This window comes from Caretta caretta, chromosome 9 (assembly GCF_965140235.1).
Source record: "Caretta caretta isolate rCarCar2 chromosome 9, rCarCar1.hap1, whole genome shotgun sequence".
Taxonomy (NCBI): Eukaryota; Metazoa; Chordata; order Testudines; family Cheloniidae; genus Caretta; species Caretta caretta.
In genome coordinates, this window is record NC_134214.1 from 63,126,149 (window position 1) to 63,143,258 (window position 17,110).

At 44.7% G+C, this 17,110-nt stretch overlaps 1 protein-coding gene across 2 annotated transcripts; it reads left to right on the forward strand.

Moving 5' to 3' along the window:
• On the forward strand, positions 1–16,002 carry LOC125642941 (HEPACAM family member 2-like). 2 transcript variants are annotated; one of them, XM_048864904.2, is made up of 5 exons: positions 1–347; positions 7,521–7,850; positions 8,633–8,902; positions 13,076–13,141; positions 13,316–16,002. In XM_048864904.2, exons 1-5 carry the CDS (start codon positions 305–307, stop codon positions 13,372–13,374), a joined length of 768 nt encoding a protein of 255 aa, XP_048720861.1. In that variant the 5' UTR covers positions 1–304; the 3' UTR covers positions 13,375–16,002. The 2 variants fall into 2 exon arrangements, with proteins under 2 accessions (XP_048720861.1, XP_048720862.1); XM_048864905.2 differs by having other exon boundaries at positions 2–347; positions 13,250–16,002.
• The last annotated feature ends 1,108 nt before the right edge of the window (positions 16,003–17,110 follow it).

The following is a 17,110-nucleotide window of genomic DNA, read 5'->3' on the forward strand; positions in this document are numbered from 1 at the left end:
TTCTGATCAGAAACTCGTCAGGGACAAGGGAGCAACACGGGGTTGGATATCAGCACTCTGCCTGGGGGTGTGACTGACTCGCATCGACTTGGGGCAGCAGGTGTTTTGAACAGCGCCTGAATCTGGCAGGTTAATCCCCCCCCCCCCCCGAATTCCTTGGCATTTCGCACCGTGCCTGAGAAACGTTTGTGAAGGGATTATTCGTGAGCGTGCGGCAGCGTTGGTTGATCCCCGAGCCCAGGCGGCAGGAGCGTCTGATTTAGTGCCTGCGAGTCTCTCCGCCGGCCGGGCCCGCGCTCCGGCCATGCGCGCGCTGCGGGGCGCGGGGCTGCGGGCGCCGCTCTCAGGTGAGCGGGGGGGGCGCGCGGCATTCACAGCCCGGCGCGAGGAGCGGATGCTGGCGGGCAGCGCTGGGGTGGAGGGGAAGGGTCGCGAGGGACCGACGGGAAAGTCCGGCGACCGCAGGCCAAGGCGGGCGTGGGGCCGTTTTGCAGCGCCTGGGGCCCGGCCCCTTGTGGCGCAGAGCTCGATGCTCTGGCAAACCCGGCCCTGGCAGATCTTGATTAAATTCTTTTTGTCAGGTCTGTCGTACGCCCCCTCCCAGCCCCAGCGCTGGCTGCCAAGGGTCAGTGAGGGGAGCAGGATCTGTCCCGGGTGTGGGGGGCGGGGGGTTGGAGCGTTTTGGGCTGCAGCTTGCTGCAGCTGCCTCTTCCCTGCAAGCCCTACCCCCGGGCATGGAGAGCCCTCCGCTGCCATTGACATCCAGTGGCGCCTCAGGCGTGTAGACCAGGCCAGCGGGTCCTGGCCCAGAACGGGTTGCGGTGAAGGGCTGTTGCGTGCATGTAACCGACTTGTGCTGTGAGGTCTGAACCTGCCCGCTGTAGGGAAGTTGCTCGCAGTGGGGAAGGTGGCTGGGCCTCAGTGGTGAAGCCTAGAACTTTTTCTGCAAAGCTGCCTTTTCTTCCAGGGGGTCTGTGGGTTGCTGGGGTCTTTAAAAGGGTTCTGTGGTGTGGCCTAGCCCAGTCCTTCCCTGAGTCAGGTGTCCTCCCATTACTCCTCAAAGACGACGCCAAGAAATCTTCATACCAAACCTCCCACGCCATCGAAGCCTTTGTACGTACTGCAGGCTGGCCCAGAAAAGCTGTTTCAGAGAAGTTTTTTTTTTTTTTAAATGCTGTTGCTGTTATTTCTCATGCCCTTCTGTCTGCAGTGCCAGTTTTTCTCCTAGTGCCACGAGCTAAACTGTACACACTTCAGGAGCAGAAGGAAAGGGCAGTTGATACATCTTATAAACCTCCCTAAATAACCTGAGTTTGGTTTACCAGTCTGCATAATCATGCTGTGATTTTTTTAAAGGGCAGATATTTTGTGATTGAACCAGGGTTAGAAATTAAAGGCTCAATCCTGATAAACCTTAGTCCCATGAAGAAAAGGAGGACTTATGGCACCTTAGAGACTAACGAATTTATTTGAGCATAAGCTTTCATGAGCATCCGATGAAGTGAGCTGTAGCTCACGAAAGCTTATGCTCAAATAAATTTGTTAGTCTCTAAGGTGCCACAAGTCCTCCTTTTCTTTTTGCGAATACAGACTAACGTGGCTGCTACTCTGAAACTTAGTCCCAGGAGTAGTCCAAAAGAAACACCACTGAGGACAATGGGATGGTTTGCATGTGTAAGAACTGCTTCCATGCAAAAGGTCTGCACCCTGGGCCCTTCTGCAATTTGCAGCTCCCAAATGAGGTAAAGCATCTATTTCTCTCCCTGCATTGGATTTTCAGTGGGACGTTCAGAGGCCAGCTGCCCTTTGTGTCTTTGAAAATCTTTCCTAAATCTGTTGCTGGTCCAGGACTAAAAACTGCCTATCCTACATCTTATACCAGCGTAGCTGTGGTGAGGTTAAAACACCACTTTGTGGAAAGATGGAGAAGTTTTTGTGTGGCTGGGTGTGTGTGTTTTTGTTTTCAAATATGGTCATGTCTTGAAATTTGCTCTGAGATTTGAACTTGTGCAACTTATTAAATGGGTATTACAGCCAAGTGTGTTTGGATGTAGATATAGATGCCTAGATATAAGTATCACACGTGGTAGTGGCACAAGTGTGAAAAACTGGATTCTCACAATAAATGTCACTCCTCTTGCACTCTGTGCACCGGGACCGCTTCTAATATCAAAATTTTTGAGCAGCTACAGTTGGCATTTAAACAGTCAGCCACTGAAATTCCTTTCTATCCTTTCACAGTGAGGAATTTCTTCCATCCAGGATGGGGAATATTCAATCCTTGACCAATGAGAGGCAAACAACTTAATTAGTTTTAAGAGAGAGCTTGACAAATGTATTAGTGCAGTTGTACGATGGAGTTGCTCGTGATGGGCAGGGGGTAGGGCATAGCAATTCTGGTTTGTTTTATGTGTCTAAAAGCTCATGCTTCAGGATTTTTAGCCACACCTGCAGGGGTCAGGAAGGTATCCACCCCATCCCCTCATGTATTCTGGTTTTGTTTTGTTTTCAAATTTCGTTTCCTCTGAAGCATCAGAGATGGCCGCAGCTGGAGATGGGAGTTCAGATGGGGAGGTCCAGGTCTCTGAGTGGGCACCAAGCATTCTCTCTCTCAGGTGCTTGGCTGACTTGGTGTTACTTGTGTGCTCAGGGTCTAACTGGTCAATGTATGTGGGATTGGGAAGGATATTTCCACTAGGGCAGATTGGCAATGACCTTAAGAACATAAGAACGGCCATACTGGGTTAGACCAAAGGTCCATCAAGCCCAGTATCCTGTCCTCTGACGGTGGCCAATGGTAGATGTCCCAAAGGGAATGAACAGACAGGTTATCATCAAGTGATCCATGCCCTATCACCCAATCCCAGCTTCTGGCAAACAGAGGCTAGGGATACCATTCCTGCCCATCCTGGCTGATAGCCATTGATGAACCTATCTTCTGTGAATCTATCTAGCTCCCTTTTGAACCCCGTTATAGTATTGGCCTTCACAACACCCTCTGGCAAGGAATTCCAGAGGTTGACAGTGCGTTGCGTGAGAAAATACTTTCTTATGTTTGTTTTAAACCTACTATCTATTAATTTCATTTGGTGGCCCCTTGTTCTTGTATTATGAGGAGTAAATAACACTTCCTTATTTACTTTCTTTATACCACTCATGATTTTATAGACCTCTATCATATCCCCCCTTAATCACCTCTTTTCCAAGCTGAAAAGTCCCAGTCTTATTAATCTCTTCTCATACGGAAGCTGTCCTATACCCCTAATAGTTTTTGTTGCCCTTTTCTGAACCTTTTCCAATTCCAGTATATCATTTTTGAGATGGGGTGACCACATCTGGACGCAGTATTCAAGGTGTGGGTGTACCATGGATTTATATAGAGGCAATCTGATATTTTCTGTCTTATTATCTATCCCTTTTTTGATGATTCCCAACATTCTGTTTGCTTTTTTGACTGCCACTGCACATTGAGTGGATGATTTCACAGAACTATCCACAATGACTCCAAGATCTTTCTTGAGTGGTAACAGCTAATTTAGACCCCCATCATTGTATATGTATAGTTAGAATTATGTTTTCCAATGTGCATTACTTTGCATTTATCAACATTAAATTTCATCTGCCATTTTGTTGCCCAGTCACCCAGTTTTGTGAGATCCTTTTGTAGCTCTTCGCAGTCTGCCTGGGACTTACAGAACTACTCAAGCTAGTTATCATCTGCAAATTTTGCCACCTCAGTGTTAACCCCTTTTTTGAGATAGTTTATGAATATGTTAAATAGGACTGGGCCCAGTACATATCCCTGGGGGACACCACTATTTACCTCTCTGCATTCTGAAAACTGACCATTTATTCCTACCCTTTGTTTCCTATCTTTTAACCAGTTATCACTCCATGAACGAACCTTCCCTCTTATCCCATGACTGCTTATTTTGCTTAAGAGCCTTTGGTGTGGGATCTTGTGAAAGGCTTTCTGAAAATCTAAATACACTATATCCACTGGATCTCCTTTGTCTGCATGCTTGTTGACCCCCTCAAAGAATTCTAGTAGATTGGTGAGGAATGATTTCCCTTTACAAAAACCATGTTAACTATTTCCCAACAAATTATGTTCATCCTTGTGTCTGACAATTTTGTTCTTTACGATAGTTTCAACCAATTTGCCTGGTACTGAAGTGAGGCTTACCTTGGGGCATTCCGTGGGACCTCTGCAACATGTGGGTCACTTGCTTGGATTATCTGGATATATCTTACTTAATCATTTCCCTGCCATTGCAGGGGCTTTGGCACTGGTGCACCTTGGTCCCACCTATGCTCTGCCTGTGGCACATTATAGTCTAGTCTCCTGGGGGCTGTAATGCTTTGGTCTCATTTTGGTTGTTGGATTTAGTATGCAGGGGCTGGGTGGTGTTGGTGGCCTGTGATTTACAGGAGGTCAGACTAGATGATCCGGTGAGTAGTTTAAAGCCAGAAATCTCACTCCCCATCAGGGTTAAAAATGGGACCATGATTTGATTAGAGAGACCGTCCTAAAGGTACTAAGCATTTGTGTGTACCTCTGGGAGACTTTGAGTTATTTTACCTTAAAATACAGCCCAGCTATGAGTGGGGAAACTATTTTTAACCAATCTGATCTGTGGATATTATAGTAGAGTCCCAGGTCATATATTAGACTTTGCCACCTATACAATCTTGCCTAGGATAAATAAAGAAATGATGCCTTGACTCAGGAAAGCACATGCTTAATTTTCAGCATGTGCTTACTCTGAACAAGGTGACTTCCTGAATTAGTGCCTGTATTTAGGAAAAGTTATTTCAGGTATTTGTATAGCTTTCTAATACAGCTGAATTCCTCACCATAGAGTCACAGTAAGGGAGCATGGTTTTACAGATGGAGGGACCTGAGGGTGTGTAGTGTGTAACGAATACGTTATTCTGTATTCTATAGAGCTGGATATGAGAGACTACTGTCTGATAGGTAATACGTAAAAAGGCTACAGGGGGAGAGAGGAAGTACTGATGCTTGCTCTTTTAAGTGCAAGTCCAGGGTAGCAGTTTGGGTTGCCAACCCTCTAGGATTGTCCTGGAGTCTCCAGGAAATAAAGATGAATCTTTTTAATTTAAAGATTGTCATGTGATGAAACCTTCAGGAATACGTCAGACCAAAATTGGCAACCCTAAAAGCAGCAGTGGCCTGGGCAGGGGACTCCCCAGTTGCAGGGCCCACAGAAGTTGGCTGAGGAGTGGCAGGTGCAGACAGGGTGTTGCCTGCAATAACTGACCCAGTTACTCTTAAGTCTTGCAAACAATTCTGCTTGGTGGTATGGGATTCCAAATTTTGTTTTGTCTTCCACTTTTTTCTCCGTGGATTCCTTTTTAAGGTTGCTCCTAACCCCTCTCTTCCATCCCTACTACCATTACTCCACTCAGCTGTGTAAATGCAGTGGGAGTTTTCAGGGCCCACTGACCATCATCTGTCTTATCCTCCTAAGGCTGCTAATACCACGTCCTAGCTCTTATTTAGCACATTTCATCCATGGGTCTCAAAGTGCTTTGAAAAGGAGATCAAGATCATTATCCCCATTTTACAGATGAGGAAAACTGAGGTATAGGTGGGGAAGTGACTTGTCCAAGGTCACCCAGCGGGCCAACGGCAGAGCTAGGAAGAGAATGCAGGTCTCCTGAGTCCTAGTATAGTACTCTGTCAACTAGGCCACGCTAGATAGCCTCCTGAGAATGTAGGAAGCATCTTCAGGACCTAGAGGACTGTTTCTGCTGCCTTGTGCTTACAGAGATAGACTCCAAGGCCCGGATCCTACAAGATGTGGCTCACTCTGGCTCCAATCCAGTATGCCCAGAAAGGGTTAGAATCATAGAATATCAGGGTTGGAAGGGACCTCAGGAGGTCATCTAGTCCAACCCCTGCTCAAAGCAGGACCAATCCCCAATTTTTGCCCCAGTTCCCTAAATGGCCCCCTCAAGGATTGAACTCACAACCCTGTGTTTAGCAGGCCAATGCTCAAACCACTGAGCTATCCCTCCCATACCTGCTAGGGGACAAGATGGAGCCAGGGCTCTAGCCAGTCCCTGCCCTGTTCCACCTCCCCCAGACAATCTGCATAAGGGAGGAATATAGTAGTTCTATGCAGCTTGTCTTCTCTGCTGCCCAAGATGCAGGTAGCTGGCACAAGGTTACAACGGGATACTTTATTCCCCAAAAGCCCCTGCACCACTGTGCTAGCTGGGCCATAATTTGGCACATGAATGTGTAAAAAAAAAAAAACTAGTTTACATGCATAATTAAGAGATCGTAAACCTGTCTGAATTATTGATCAGTCACACAGATAACAAACAATGTTAATATGATGTTTAACATGATACCATATTGTTTTAATTGCTATTATCTGACAGGGAAGGTCCCCCTGATTGTAAATATCTCTTGGTGTTTACATTCAATTCACCATTTCACTGGCAACATATTTTAAAATATGCCCCCCTTCCTGGAGGGCCTGTGAAAGTGATTACTGTATTTTCACTCCTGGCTCTGCACCAGTGAGTACACTGCCCCTGAATCTGCTTTCTCTTGAACTAGTTTTACTCCGGTGTAACTTCAGTCTGGTAACTCCAAATTTACCACAGTGTGAGAACAGAATTGGGCCCAGGGCTTTTCCATTACTCTACTGACAATCCTGATGGGACAGATGCTCAAAATAACCATAATTTGCCTTTGATAAATATATCACACAGTGGCTCTGAAACAAAATAGATATTTAACCAAATGATTCTGATTAACTTATCTGTAAACCTCGGGGATTGTCAAAGCTTGACAAGTGATATGTCATCATTACTTTCAAGTGCCTTAGGTTGACATTCACCCCTGTATGGAGTTCTGGCATGAGCCCCAACATACCACCTAAGTCCCACTTAAAAGTTTAAGTGCTATTTAGGCCTTATGCTGACTCTCTGCATATGAGTGAATCTCCTCGGGATGTGGGGAAACACTATAATGACTTATTTGACATTCAAAACGGTAATGAACGATTCGTTCCTATAACTGACAGATCTTCAGAATGCAGTGTAGTTGCAGTTGGGGCAGTCCCAGGATATTGGAGAGATAAGGAAGACAAGGTAATATCTTTTATTGAACCAACTTGAAACAAGCTTTTGAGCCACCCAGAGCTCTTCTTCAGGTCTGGGAGAGGTACTCCCAGCTTCACAGCAACGTGCAAAGTGGAACAGACTGTGGTAGCACCCATTGTAAATGACCATTCAGATAGGGTGGCCGGTTAATACCTTTGTAATCCTAGGACAAAAAAGGGGGTTAATGGATTGCAGATTTATGGTCTACTACAACAATGCAGTGTCTCTGTTGAAGTGATTATTTTTTATTTTCACTCCTGGCTCTGCAGCGGTAATAATTATTCAGGCCCTGATTCTGCTTTCTCTTGAACTGGTTTTATACTGGTGTAACTACAGACGACAATAAACCAAACAAGAGCTGCTTGTTTTTTCTCTTGCAGTAGCATGGTTGATTTCATGGTGTTCCGTCATAGCTGGGCCCCCAGGAGAGAAGATGACTGCTGCTGCAGGATCCTGCATTATGCTCCCTGGACTGGATCAGTTGCAGGGTGTTAGCCTCATGCAGTGGAAATTTTCTGAGCAGTACCTCGTGATTTATCATGTCAATAACTCCAGTTTTCCTGACGTTGTGGACCAAGACCGATTTCTTTTCCAGAAGTCAAATGGATCTCTCCAGATCTGTAGATTAAAAGTGAATGACAGTGGGATCTATACCCTAATAATAAACATGAAGAAGCAAAATGAGAGATCCATCCAACTAGAAGTTGTTGGTAAGTCAGAGAAGATGATGATAAAATGGAACTCCTATTACTCTATTATTGGTCTCATCTGAACTCTTCTGGTTCTATTTTAATCTGTATAGACAGCACCTTTCAGAATCAGTGCCCTGGAAGAACTCGGCCTCTTGTTAGTGCTGTTCTTCAGTACGGGCAAGACTGAAAAACATTCCTGGCAGAATATCATTGTCGGTTGCAATTCACTGAGGAATGGTACCAGAAAGCTGCAGCTACTCTAGGAGTTTTCACTTGCACCAGGAGTAGAAAAGCTTCCCTTTTTAAAAAAAAAAAAAAGTTCAATTTTCTAAAAGTTTGACTTTCAGTGGGACTCTCCATTTGACTTTCAGTGAGACCAAGGATATGTCTACCCAACAATCAGGGTGTGTGACTGCAGCATATGTAGCTATACCCTAGCCAGCTCAGATACTGATAGCAGTGAAGCTGACTTCAGCGTGGGCTATACAAACCTGCCTGGGTAATTACTCAGGTGGCTTGCCTGTACTGAAGCCCATGCTGCTATGGTTTCCCTGCTATCAGTACCTGAACTACCTTGTTACATCTACATATGCTGCAGTTATACACCCAATTGCAGTGTAGACGTACCCTTAGAATTGCCAAATCACTTAGGCACTTTTAAGATTTTTACCCAAACTCTTAATTGTAAAACTCATGCTGGTCCTAATCCAAATCCCACTGTAAGACATCCATTGATTTAAAGGGGAAGTGAATGAAGTCTTATCAGCAGGGCAGTGAAATAATTGCTTCTTTTCATCTAGAGCCCGTGTCCCAGCCGGAACTCTGGAGCAACTTGTCCTTGATCGGCCTTAGCACTGAGCTGGTGTGCAGCACATCAGTTGAGAAAGTGGCTAAATATCAGTGGAAGAAGGATGGGAAGCCCCTCCCTATAGAAAGCCATTACCAGCTCTCTCAGAATAACAGTGTGTTACTCATACTAAACACTACCTGGTCTGACAAAGGCTCCTATAGTTGTAATGTCAGTAATGAGGTCAACTGGCATGAAGTTTCCCTGGAGCTACCTGTTCAACGTAAGTTCCTTGTCTCACTGTTGCATTTTTAGTGTGTTCTGTCTGTTATTTAGGATTTATTTAACGTATCTTGCACTATTTACAGTGGAACAAATGGATTTCACCATCAACAAATCAAGTAGATTAGATTAGAACTACCATGACATGAATTACATTCCCAGGCAGACCAGTGCCATTTGCTTTCATGGTTGTACCATTAAGGACAACATGATCATGTAAGTGTAACCCTCTTGTTGCTGCCACTGGCACCTAGAATGGCTAGGTTCAGTCTAGTTTATAAAATAAATAAAACCATGGCTCAAGCCCCTAGCCAGGGCTGGATTCCTACTTCCAGCAATAGGACACTAAAGTGTAACCTCCCTGGTCACCTTGGCAGTTGGCTCTTCCCTACTTGCAATAGAGTCCTGTGATATATGGAACCGCCTCACGCATGGTCCAAATTATACATCCAAAGGGGAGGGGGTGCTTTCCTCTCTGGACTGGAGCAGGTGAGCGGTGGCAAGTGTTGAGGAATGTTGTTAAGGCTGCTTAGTTGTTACGACTGCTCAGTGCTGCTGTTCTTGGAGCTCCACCAGCAGAGGACGCAGCTTGCTGATTCAGCAGACCTCCTCAGTGTTGTTCATAAGAAAGACCACAGGCTCGGTTCAGTGGTGAAGGCATTCAGTCAGGTTCATAGTCCCCCATAGGAGCTACAGGTACACTAACACCATATATCCCGCAACAATGGTACGTGCTCAGTCAGCTCACCCGGATGCTGTCCTCTCGGCTGGGCAAAGATGCCCCTCCTATGACTTCTGCTTTTATACATTGATACAAACAAGTTATGTATTACTCCCCAGATGGTGTTAGTTACCACCCTTATCCTTGTACCCACTAGTGTGAACAAAACACCCTTATGCTGTCATCCCCTCCTTATCATATGAGGGATCGGTGTGTTCTTGTACCATCTCTTAGGAATATGTTTACATAGTTAATTGAGAGATCTGTGGCTTTTTTGTGTACCATCCTCTGCACTCAGGAATATGCTTCCTTGGTGTTAACTAATACCAAGTGTGGTGGTGTTTTGCTAAGGCAGGGCCTGCTCTGGTTCACACGCTAGTTATGCCTAGGGCTCCAGCAAGGCCTACAACAGGTAGGAGTCAGCACTGCAGGTTCTGCTGAGATTTGCAGCTATATGGTCCTGTTGTGTGTGACTTTGCTAGTCTGGTCCGGCCTTGCTGTGAAGCAACTCAGTGCTGCTGCTGCAAGTCCAACCTATTCCAAGATTGCAGAATTCCCAGGTGAGGAATCCAGAATAACAAAACCCGTGGTCGGAGTCTTGCTCCCTGGGATAGAGCTCCTGCTGTCTAGGACAGAGCCCTCTGCCTTCTCCTTGCTGAATTTGCAGGGGTGGCAGGTTTGCAGAAATTTTGGTGGTACCTAGAACCCGCCCCCGCCCAAACTCCACCCCCCTACCTGCCCCAGGCTCTGGGAGGGAGTTTGGGTGGAGGAGGAGGTCTGGGGTGCAGGCCCTAGGCTGGGGCAGAGGATTGGGGTGCAGGGTGCAGGCTCTGGGAGGGAGTTTGGGCATGGGAGGGGGTGCAGGGGTGAGGTCTGTGGGGTGTGGCTGCAGATGAGGGGTTTGGGGTATGGAAGGGGCTCAGGGCAAGAGTAGGGGTGTAGGTGGTGAGGGCTCTGTCTGGGGCTGGGAATGAGGGGTTTGGGGTGTGGGAGGGGCTCAGGGCAGAGGGTTGAGGGTGCTGTGGGGGGTGAAAGCTCTGGCTGGGGGTGTGGGCTCTGTGGTGGGGCACTTACTCTGGGTTTATTAATAAACAAAAGTGATTTTATTAAATACAGAAAGTACGATTTAAGTGGTTCCAAGTAGTAACAGACAGAACAAAGTAAGTCACCAAGCAAAAACATGCGAGTCTAAGCCTAATACATTAAGAAACTGATTACAGGTAATATCTAACCTTCAGAGATGTTCCAATAAGCTTCTTTCACAGACTAGACTCCTTCCTAGTCTGGGCCCAATCCTTTCCCATGTTACAGTCCTTGTTAGTTCCAGCAGATATCTCAGGTGGAAAGCAGGGGCTTTCTCATGACTGGCAGCCTCCTTTTTTCTGTTCCACCCCCTTTTTATAGCTTTGGCAAAAGGCAGGAATCTTTTGTCTCTCTGGGTCCTCACCCCTCCTTCTAAATGGAAAAGTACCAGATTTAAGATGGATTCTGGTATCACATGACATGGTCACATGTCCTGTAAGACCTTATTCTTCATTACCCACGGGCTGGCCCACATGTACACGTTACCTGAAATTGGGCCAGCTAGTAAGCTTAGGGAGGACTAATGACTCACCAGAATTTGGCAGAAAGAGCTATTATTCTGATAGCTTAGCTCAAAAGAAAAGGGGGCGGGGTCATGCTCACATACTCACACTCCCAGGACAGGCACGGCACTGGAGATGTCAGGATCCTTCAAGGTAAGTGTTCCACAGCACAGCAATGGATGGTGTGATGAAAGTAAGTCTTCCCAAGGCATGATGGAATGCAATGCAGCAGAACACTGGCCAGGTGGTCTGGGCGAAGGGCCTTCATGGGAGGTACAAGTTTATGAGTGCACTCCTGAGCACATGGCCACTTCCCCTTTTAAGGACCTGCTCCTCATGGCCTGCAACTAGAGATAACTTGGCCGCATCTGGTTGGTCACACTCCACCTCAGGCAGTGTCCATGCATTGGGTGTGTGATCACTGCCTAATTAGAGTCCCAGACACCTTGTCTACCTTGGAGCTCTTCTGAAGCAGCCCATTCATCCCACAAGCATTCCAGGAGGGAGGGGGAGAGGGAAAGCCACTTCACAGGTATTCAAAGAGGGAGAGGAGACAAAACCGGGGGGGGGGGGGGGGGGGGGGGGGGGGGGGGGGGGAGAGTGTAAGAGACCTTTTCAGCATAGAGGTTATACATCACTGCTGCTCCTACAACAGTACACAGGAAGGCTTGCAGGTAAATAAACTCATTCACAACCAGTTGCCCTAGTCAATGGGAGCCATCAAGATTCTAAGCCACCATTAATGGCCTATACTTTGTATAATTACAATAGGACCTCAGAATTATACTTCATATTTCTAGCTTCAGATACAAGAATGATACATACATAGAAATAGGAGGAATATATTCAGTAGGTTTTAGACTTTTATGATACCTTACAAGAGACCTTTTGCATAAAGCATATTCCAGTTACATCATATTCACACTCATAAGCATATTTCCATAAAACATATGGAGTGCAATGTCACAGTTGTATTATTACTCTTTTACTATTCATAATTACCCTCTTAACGAATGGAGAAAGCATTTGCGATATCTAGAACTTACATTACTAAAATGTAAAGCTGTGCAAACAGGAAAACTTCAAAGAACTTTTTGAAAAATATTTGGAGGTGTGGAGAAAATATCACTTAGTGTATACGAGCTCTCACCCTGGTCTCCTGTGAGAGGGGCTTTTGCAAATATGTCCAGATTCTTGCGCAGTGCTATCTAGCTTATTTTTATATCCATAAACAGGCAAACATATATATATATATATATATATATATATACCTTTTAAACTGAAATTGTGAAGCACTGGTAGCAAGGCTATCAATAAATTGTTAACAATGGACTTTTGGTCCCAGTTTACAACAACATTATTGAACTTTGCATGCAGAATACACATAAACTTTTCCAAAAATACATTTTACACTACTTGACTTTTTGTAAGGACCTGATTTACATGTATAAATATACATCCCTGGCCCCACCCCAGAGCCTGCACCCCCAGCTGAAGCCCTCACCCCCCTCCTGTACCCCAGCATGGTGAAAGTGAGTGAGGGTGGGGGAGAGTGAGCGATGGGGCAGGGGGGTGGAGTGAGCAGGGGCGGGGCCTCAGGAAAGGGGCGGGGCAAAGGTACTGGATGCATTAGGTCTGGTTCTGTCTCTGCCCAGAGATACTTAAAGATTTGTGGTGAGAATTTCTTACTTATCTAAGGTCTAACTGTAATAAGAGTTGAGTGTATTCCATCCCCTCCAGAAGCCACTAGATATCTTTCCTGGCTTGGAAAGAGAGTGTTACCAAAACGGTTTAATATTTTACATCTCACATTTTTCAGTAAAATCTATTGTTGAAACTGAAACATTTTTAAAACTTCTATTTGCAGAATACAGAAAGAGAATATGGATGCTACTCCCAGTTGGAATATGTATGATTGCCTATGTTGTCACTGGTAAGAAGGTTTTTAACTAATTAAACTGGGGGTTAGGTTTTCTTACATCATTTCATTTAACTCTAACGTGCAAGCATCCATTTTGTTGCAATCTCTCTCTCTCTCCAGGTTTCTTCATTTTTAAATCCAGCTCATGAGTTTTTTTTTTTTTTTTTAAATTCTGACTTTTATCAGAAGAAGGATCTTTTGGGGAAAAGAGCTTGCAACAGAACTTCCTTGAATGTCTTGTGTGATGTCCTAGTCAATTTCTGGAATAATTAATGAAGCACTTTATGGTGAGCAGAACCAGATGCTTCAGAGAAAGATGCACGAAACCATGCAGTGAGCAGTTACGGAACAATCCATTCCCAAGGAGGTCTCTGAACTCTCTGTGATGTTATTGACATGAACTGTGACTGTATAGATCATTGTTGCAACCACTGTTATATATTTACAGCAAATATTGTACAAAGGTTGTCATGTTGTCATGGTTGTCATGCTTCGAGCAGGGGGTTGGACTAGATGACCTTCTGGGGTCCCTTCCAACCCTTATATTCTATGATTCTATGTTTCTATGTGAGGTGTCTGTAAAGAGGTTATGATTTGCTGGTTATGCTATCTGTATGTGTGTATCATTTTTGTAGTTGAAGTTATGAAAATTGGCTATGTACTTGTATCTCAATGTGTTTTGATTCTAAGTAGACTCAGTGAAGCATTTGGTCAGCTTCTTGAGAAAGGAATTTGCAGATGAAGTGCCCAATCGAGAAACACTTAACTGACAATAGATTTGGGGAGACGCCAATCCATATCTGAGCTTTCCTGGGAATGTTCAAACTAACATGTAAACAATGGCATCGGCCTGCAGACTGAGTCACACATGTGACTTGCCCATGGGACTCCAGACTCCATCTTGCTGCTGTGATTTTTCCACAGTAAGAACAAAGGGGTGTCCTTCCATGGGCAGAGAATATAAAAGGCCCTGGAAACTGCTCCATCTTGTCTTCAATCCTGCTTCTGACCTCTGGAGGAACCTTGCTACAAACTGAAGCTCTGAACAAAGGACTGAATGACCCATCCCAGCTGTGGATGTACTCCAGAGACTTGATTTGAACCTGCAGTTTATTACACCACTGCTACAAGCCTGAACAGGAACTTTGCCATTACTGTATGAAATTGATTCCATTTAACCAATTTTAGCTCTCATCTATATTTTTTTCATTTATGAATAACCCTATAGATTTTAGATTCTAAAGGATTGGCAACAGCGTGATTTGTGGGTAAGATCTGATTTGTATATTGACCTGGGTCTGGGGCTTGGTCCTTTGGGATCGAGAGAAGCTTTTTTCTTTTACTGGGGCATTGGTTTTCATAACTATTCATCCCTATAATAAGTGGTACTGGTGGTGATACTGGGAAACTGGAATGTCTAAGGGAATTGCTTGTATGACTTACGGTTAGCCAGTGGGGTGAAACTGAAGTCCTTTCTGTTTGGCTGGTTCAATGTGCCTTAGAGGTGGAGAACCACCAACCTGGGGCTGTAACTGCCCTGCTCTAAACAATTTGTCCTGAATTGATATGCTCAGGTGTGTCCCACCAAAGGCAGCTTCATTACAGGTGTCCTAGTCAATTTCTGGACTAATTAATGAAGCACTTTATGGTGAGCAGAACCAGATGTTTTAGAGAGAGATGCAAGAAACCAGGCAGTAAGCAGTTATGGAACAATCCGTTCCCAAGGAGGTCTCTGAACTCTCAATTGTTGGATTAACATATACTGTGAAGAATTAAGGCTTGAGTGTCAAGGAGGGTTTGAAGTAGCCATTTCAACACTTGTGTGTTCAATCCTCACTATTATAATGTTGGATGTTTCTGTTCTCCATATAAATATCCAAACTGTTTTTAATTCTTCCAAGCTGAGTCCTGGCCTTAATGATATCTCATAGCAGTGAGTTCCACTCACCTCAGCTGGTGTCTAGCTGAGCATGGATGAGGATCAAACCCAGAGGTGATGGAGGGTTGGGAGAAGTGGAAGAGGTAGTATCAGCCCTTCTGGAGGAATTCGTTTATTTGATCATATGACAGTGGTAACCCAGTCAGTGTCTGGTTTTTTGGGGTTTTTATAAACCGGGCACATCATAGGGTAGGAGGCTGTGACCTTGCCTGTTGGATGCAGACCTTGCTACTGTTATCCTGGCTTTTGTCATCTCGAGATTAGACTACTGCAGCGCACTCCGCAGGTGACTAGACTTTAAAACCAGTCGGAGACTGAGGCTATGTCTACACTAGAGACTTTACAGCAGGACAGTTGTACCGATGCAGCTGCACAGCGGGAAGGTCTGCCATGTAGCTGCCCTATGCTGGCGAGAGAGAGCTCTCCCATCGACATAATTAACTACCCCCAACAAGTGGCAGTAGCTGTGTCAGCAGGAGAGTGGCACTGACTGACTCTTGGTCTCTGGTGGAATTTAAAGTGTTGGTTATGACCTACAAAGGGCTAACTGTCTTGGCGCTGGCCTGCTTGAGGGATTGCTTCTCTCGCCATGCCATGCTGCCGGAGCTGCAGTCAGTAGGGGCATTCAGGCTCGATCCCTATGAAAGAGAGGCGGCAGCTGGCAGCGCATTCTCTGTGAAGGCTCTGGAACCTGCTCCTCTTGGTATGAAATAGCCCACATTTGGTAACTTCCTAGGCATGCTGCAAAAGACATCTCTCTGATAAGGGCTCTGGAAACAATGTGGAGAGGTGACCAGCTGGCAAAGTTCCTGTGGAACTAATTTTAATGCTGCTGAGACTCACTGGTATTTATTGTGTAATTAATTATGTAACGGCACCTAGAGCTTTGGATTGGTAGATTTAAATCTAAATAAAGAAAATATTTTATCACTTCCTTCCACTGTTTGCTTCTATTGTTATTGTCCCATGAAACAATACCATCAATGATTTCCTGTTAGTGTTTATTTAAACTTGTACTTAATCTCACCTATATGCTTTTTTTTAAAAAAGACATTTCATTGTCAGTATAGTGTTAGCTATTAACCTAATTTATTGTGCCTTTTAAAAAAAGCTGCAAAAGTGCCTGTAAAATTGTTCAATAAAATATTTTAACTTAATTTTGCAACTAAGATATTTTTTTTCCCTTCTAAGCACCTCTCCTAATTTACTGGCAGACTGGGCTCAAAATTAAAGTACAGCATCACATTAAGACCAAAATAATAATTTTTCCATGCCTAAAGTTGACTTCACTGGAGCGGCATGTGCTTAGCATCTGCTAAAAACATGGCTACTTATTTCGTGGCCTAACTCAGGCATTTTCTAGTGTGAAAATTTTGGCCAGAGTTTAGAAGACCTGCCACGGACCATGTAAAAAGTGAGAGACAGAGCTGGGAACAAAGCCTTGGGCTCTAGTTAAGAAAATTTAAATTGCAATCTTTCCATAAATGCATTTTGTGTGGGGTTTTTTCAAAGCTTCTGTCAAGGTTCCTTCCCCACTCTGAAGTCTAGGGTACAGATGTGGGGACCTGCATGAAAGATCCCCTAAGCTTATTCTTAGCAGCTTAGGTTAAAAACTTCCCCAAGGTACAAACTTTGCCTTGTCCTTGAACCCTATGCTGCCACCACCAAGCGTATTAACAAAGAACAGGGAAAGAGCCCACTTGGAGACGTCTTCCCCCAAAATATCCCCCCAATCCCTACATCCCCTTTCTTGGGGAAGGCTTGATAAAAATCCTCACCAATTTGTACAGGTGAACACAGACCCAAACCCTTGGATCTTAAGAACAATGAAAAATCAATCAGGTTCTTAAAAGAAGAATTTTAATTAAAGAAAAGATAAAAGAATCACCTCTGTAAAATCAGGATGATAAATACCTTACAGGGTAAACAGATTCAAAACATAGAGAATCCCTCTAGGCAAAAGCTTAAGTTACAAAAAGACACAAAAGCAGGAATATACATTCCATTCAGCACAACTTATTTTACCAGCCATTAAACAAAAG

Excerpts from the sequence above, each read along its gene's own strand:
- LOC125642941 (XM_048864904.2), top strand. The coding sequence starts at position 305 with ATGCGCGCGCTGCGGGGCGCGGGGCTGCGGGCGCCGCTCTCAG. Across the intron at positions 348-7,520 it reads GCTGCGGGCGCCGCTCTCAG|TAGCATGGTTGATTTCATGG; the intron begins GTGAGCGGGGGG and ends TTTCTCTTGCAG. Across the intron at positions 13,142-13,315 it reads GATTGCCTATGTTGTCACTG|AAGAAGGATCTTTTGGGGAA; the intron begins GTAAGAAGGTTT and ends GACTTTTATCAG.